Here is a 5,012-nt window from a genome sequence, read left to right as displayed (position 1 = left end):
ATCCCATTACAGATGGTTGTGAGCCACCATGTGGTTGCTGGGAATTGAACTCAATTCTTCCCTCTGGAAGAGCAGTCAGTGCCCTTAACCACTGAGACAGCTCCCCAGCCCGGCCTGGCATGTGCTTTAACTGCTGAGCCGTCTCCTCAGCTCCCCCCCCCCTTTTTTTAGAGACAAGCTCTCACTGTCTATAGCCATGGCCCCGGGTTGGCCTGGAATATGCTTTGTGGAACACACTGCCTTGAACTGAGTGTAGACTCCTCTGTTGGGATCATAGGTGTGCGTCACCATGCTAGGCCTGGTTCTTCCCAACTGTGCCCCGCCCCTGAACACTGTTTGAGCTCCTGCTCACCAGAGAAAATTATCATGGGGGCTCCCTGCAGCTCCACACTGTTACCTGTACCTGTACCCATCTCCCTCGGCTAGAGCAGATGCTCTCCCTCCCTCCAGTCACCCACACCTACCTACCCAGGCATTCCATCTATTTCACTCTCTTTAACACTTTAACACTGTCTCTCTCTCTCTCTCTCTCTCTCTCTCTGCCTATAAGCCTACCAAAGTCTCTCTACCCAAAACTACACAAGACAGACTCAAACAATCCAGTAGTCTATACACGTTCCTTCCAGTTCCTTTTATCTGGTGGGGCTGTGCTCAGTGGCAGAGCACTTTCTTTTATGAATGAGGGCCTGGATTCCACCCTTAGTATCTCAAACAAGAAGGATCCAACAACACTGTTGCTCAAAGTCACCTTTGCTGGACACAGTGATGTGTGCCTGAGGCAGATGGAGAAACTGACCTTAGGTGCTTGAAGCTATTCTGGGCAGTAGAGTGAGACCTTGTTTCCAGAAACCAAAATGAAACCAAGAATTCATCTTTTCCTTACTAGCATTTGCCTCTCAATCTCTGGGGCTCAGCCACTGCCTCCAAGGCCGAACCACACAGCACCGCACTCAATACTGTGACTCTTGGAGTGTCACACCCAAAGGAATGCTATTTAGACCTTTATACATGTGAGTCAGGCTGCCAAGCAGAGCTGACCACGCCCTTCTTGGGATGCCAACTCTCCCTGGTGTTTATGATTTTGTTTTGTTTGTGACTTTTGTTTTGTTTTGTTTTTGCTACAGATTTTCTCAGTGTAGCCCTGGCTGTTCTGGAACTCACTCTGTAGATCAGGCTAGTCTTGAACTCAGAGATCCACCTGCCTCTGCCTCCTGAGTGTTGCATGCCACCACTGCCCTGCTGTGTTCATGACATCCTTCTGTTTCAATATATGCTCCAGTTAGATTTCTGACACCCACCACGAGTCCCACACAGGTTCAGCCCTGTGCCCTCCCCTGGTGTCCTCACCCTGATGGGTCCCTGTGCCCTCCCCTGGTGTCCTCACCCCCAATGGAGATGGTTCTAGCTCTCATGTTCACAATGCCTTCATTTTTTTTTTATCATAAACAAAGCTGTAGAAGGGAAATACAACGAGTCAGAAATGTAATTTACTATCACGTAGTAGCCACATTAAAAAAGGGTAAAGGAGCCGGGTGGTGGTGGGGCACACCTTTAATCCCAGCACTTGGGAGGCAGAGACAGGCAGATTTCTGAGTTCGAGGCCAGCCTGGTCTACAGAGTGAGTTCCAGGACAGCCAGGGGTACACAGAAAAACCCTGTCTCAAAACAAACAAACCAAAAAAAAAAAAAAAAAGGGTAAAGGAGCAGGTGGAGCCATTTTGAATAACTATTGTATTTAACCTGTATTCTTCAGACTTTGTGTCAACATGCTGTAGACGGTAAACTACTGAAGTGGTCTTCATTTCTGATTCTAAATCTGAAATCCGGCGCATGCTGTACACTAGGGTAACTCTTAGTTTGTAGAAGTCGCACTCAAGTACGTTAGAGCCACGGCTGGCCAGTGCCTGCCATGTTAGAGGTCACATGTCTAGACTCCGATTTCCAGCAGCTTGAATTCACAAGACATGTACAAAACACATGGGCTTTTCGAAGGAAGTACTGAGTGTTTAAGTATGTTTTTCTTTATTACACGTTATTATCTCACTGTGTGTTTATGTGTCTATATATGTTTACGTGTGGGCACATGCTTGCCATATCACACCTGTAGAAGTCAGAAGATGACATAAAGTTGGTTTTCTCCTTCTATTATGTAGGTTCTGGGATCAAACTCAGGTGGTCTGGCTTGGTCGTGAACACCTTCTGTTGAGCCACCTCTCTGGTCCCTTAAATGTTTTATGATGTAGGATCAGTTATTCCAGGCAGAAGGGGTCAGCCTTCCTAAGAACACAAAAGACATTCATGTTAGCAAGGACGGGCATTGATGGATGACTTCCTAGATTCAAGGTGGCTCATCATGTCTCATGTCATGTGACCTTGACTAGGTCACTTTGTTTGTTCTAAGCTTCGGGTAGCCATCTGTGGAATAGGGCAAATAATGGTTCTTTCACTTGGACTTTCAGACCCTCCCTAGGCAAGCCTGTCGTGTGAGACGCTGGGGGTGGGGGATTCACACCAGCTGTCCCTTCCTTGAAGCCCTGCTCCTGTTCCACACTTCAGGTGGATCTGGACTGTCTCAGAGACCTAGCCTGTGGTGGTGCAATCTCACGCCTGGATCTTTCTATCCCCATCACTCGGCAGTCCCTGACTCAGACCTTAGAGGCCTTACTAGGGGGCCAGGGAGGTCAGTTTATAAGAAGAGGCTCTGGAGAGAGAGGACAAGGCAAGGTCTTTGAGTGACATTGGGGAGGCCCAGGGATGAGGCACGGGGGTGGGTGGTGAGGAGGAGAAACTGAGTTTTGAGCCTTGTTCTGATGGTGGACGTTCAGCAGCCCCTCCCTCAGAAGCTCTTCCTCACAGGTGTTCGGCCTTGGTTCCGTGGCTCATATGGTTCTAGGAGAGAAGCTTGGCAGCTATCTTGGTGTTAACTTTGGCTTTGGCTTCGGAGTGACCATGGGAATCCATGTAGCAGGTGGCATCTCTGGTGAGTGAGCCCACATCTGGTCTCACAGGCCAGGCCAGATCTTCCCAGTGGGTTGTTCCTGCCTCCTTCAGCCCCTTCCCTGGCACAGCTGGAAAGTCACCTTTAGGTGACTCAGAGGGGAGGAGAACCTTTGTGACACCCTGGCCTCTGCCCATGTCTTCCCTGACTCTTCATGGACCCCTTGACTCACCGTCTTTACTAGCTGGGTTATCTTAGGCAGAAGATTAAGCTTCTCCTCCTGCACTTGTCTTACAGTAGAAATGGAGATGGAGATACTGTGTGTGGTCTTTTAAGGGTTCTTGTCACAGGGAACACCCCATAAACTCCTACTCACTGTTGCAATTGCTGCCATTCTGTTGCTTGTTTCTTTACTTTTTATCCCCCACCGCACCCACAGGGGCCCACATGAACGCCGCGGTGACTTTCACCAATTGTGCGTTAGGCCGAATGTCCTGGAAGAAGTTCCCTGTATATGTGCTGGGTCAATTCCTGGGCTCCTTCTCAGCTGCGGCTACCATCTACTTAATTTTCTATGGTGAGCATTCTTCCTGGATTGTCTACCTCCTTCTTTTTCTGAAGCACAGCTGGATTCCATCTTGGTATTCTTTTCTGGAAGGAAAAGAAAAAAAAAAGCAAGCAAGCAAACAAAACCACCCCCCCCCAAAACCCCCAAACCACGGCAGAGTAAAGCCATTGAAAAATTCCCAGTCATGCATGCTACAACCTCCTCTCTGGGATCCCCAGTGGGGATTTGCTCGATCTTTGTCTCCACAGGTGCCATTAACCACTTTGCAGGCGGAAAACTGCTGGTGACAGGCTCCAAGTCTACTGCAAACATCTTTGCCACCTATCTTCCGGAACACATGACTCTGTGGAGGGGCTTCCTGGATGAGGTCAGTGACCAGGGTATTCCCACCTCAAATCCCACATGAGAAAGAGAGCAGAAGAATTCTGCATGGGATTGTACCAAGACATGTCTTTGCTACTGCAGATTTGGGGTCCTGCTGAGTACCTGTGACTTGTCCCCAGTGGGCTACTCTGGCATTTACTCCCCAGGTATTCGTGACTGGGATGCTCCAGCTCTGTCTCTTCGCCATCACGGACAAGATGAACAGTCCAGCACTTCAAGGGACCGAGGCCCTCGTGATAGGCGTCCTTGTTGCTGTTCTTGGGATTTCCCTAGGCATGAACTCAGGATATGCGATCAACCCATCCCGGGACCTACCTCCCCGGTTCTTCACTTTCATTGCTGGCTGGGGCAAACAAGTGTTCAGGTACAATGCCTCCCAGACCCCATTCCAGTCAGCCTTCTGGGGATCCCTGCTTGCAGAGGTGGAACTGTTAGGGTGCACACAAGAGTCTCCAGGTGGTCTGGGAGGAGAAGGGGCCCAAAGATCTTCAGATGCAGATCCTGATATTGGACAGTAAACTGTGTCCCTGGCTCAGGCTAAGGACAAGAGTCCCCTAGGATAGATGGTCTCCCTATGTTGGTCTGATCTGGATATAAGTGGTATCCAGGGCATCGGTGTTCTTAGCAGGTCTCCTTTTTGTCTGCAGAGCCGGGAACAACTGGTGGTGGGTGCCAGTGGTGGCACCCCTTCTGGGAGCCTACATAGGTGGCATTGTATACCTGGCCTTGATTCACCCCGGCATACCACAGGGTCCTCGGGGACTGGAGAATTTTACAGCAGGAGACCAGAAGCTAACTGCATCACCCAAGGAACTCCATATCTCTTCCACCCCAGCTTCTGCGCCCATAAGTGGTTCTGTGCCTCTAGAGCGCTTCTAAGTAGAGCTTATCTGTGACCACAACCCTACTGCAATAAAGCACATCTCATACCAATGGCCCGCTCTCCTTGGGACTTTCTGCAGCTGGACTCCCTCCTATTCTGGGAGCTCCTGAGTTATTCCAGCCTGGTACCTGTTATGTAGGGCAGGCTGGCCTTGAACTTGTGGTGATCTTCCTGCCTCTTTCTCTTCCTAAGTGTTGGGGATACAGGCATTTACCACCCTGCCTGGCATATTCCAGGGT

At 49.8% G+C, this 5,012-nt stretch overlaps 1 protein-coding gene across 1 annotated transcript; it reads left to right on the top strand.

Moving 5' to 3' along the window:
• Positions 1-2,883: 2,883 nt before the first annotated feature.
• Aqp7 (aquaporin 7) lies at positions 2,884-4,787 on the top strand. Its single transcript, XM_028779140.1, has 5 exons — positions 2,884-2,980; positions 3,378-3,515; positions 3,755-3,873; positions 4,037-4,254; positions 4,538-4,787. Exons 1-5 carry the CDS (start codon positions 2,884-2,886, stop codon positions 4,767-4,769), a joined length of 804 nt encoding a protein of 267 aa, XP_028634973.1. The 3' UTR covers positions 4,770-4,787.
• The last annotated feature ends 225 nt before the right edge of the window (positions 4,788-5,012 follow it).

This window comes from Grammomys surdaster, unplaced genomic scaffold (assembly GCF_004785775.1).
Source record: "Grammomys surdaster isolate TR1022 unplaced genomic scaffold, NIH_TR_1.0 344, whole genome shotgun sequence".
Classification (NCBI taxonomy): domain Eukaryota; kingdom Metazoa; phylum Chordata; class Mammalia; order Rodentia; family Muridae; genus Grammomys; species Grammomys surdaster.
This window is presented reverse-complemented; position numbering and strand designations above follow the sequence as displayed.

What these genes read in the sequence shown, in the direction of transcription:
- Aqp7 (XM_028779140.1), top strand. Translation starts at nt 2,884, where the DNA reads ATGGTTCTAGGAGAGAAGCTTGGCAGCTATCTTGGTGTTAACTTTGGC. An exon ending in TGTAGCAGGTGGCATCTCTG is followed by an intron (nt 2,981 to 3,377) that starts GTGAGTGAGCCC and finishes CCGCACCCACAG; the next exon opens with GGGCCCACATGAACGCCGCG. An exon ending in GGAGGGGCTTCCTGGATGAG is followed by an intron (nt 3,874 to 4,036) that starts GTCAGTGACCAG and finishes TTTACTCCCCAG; the next exon opens with GTATTCGTGACTGGGATGCT.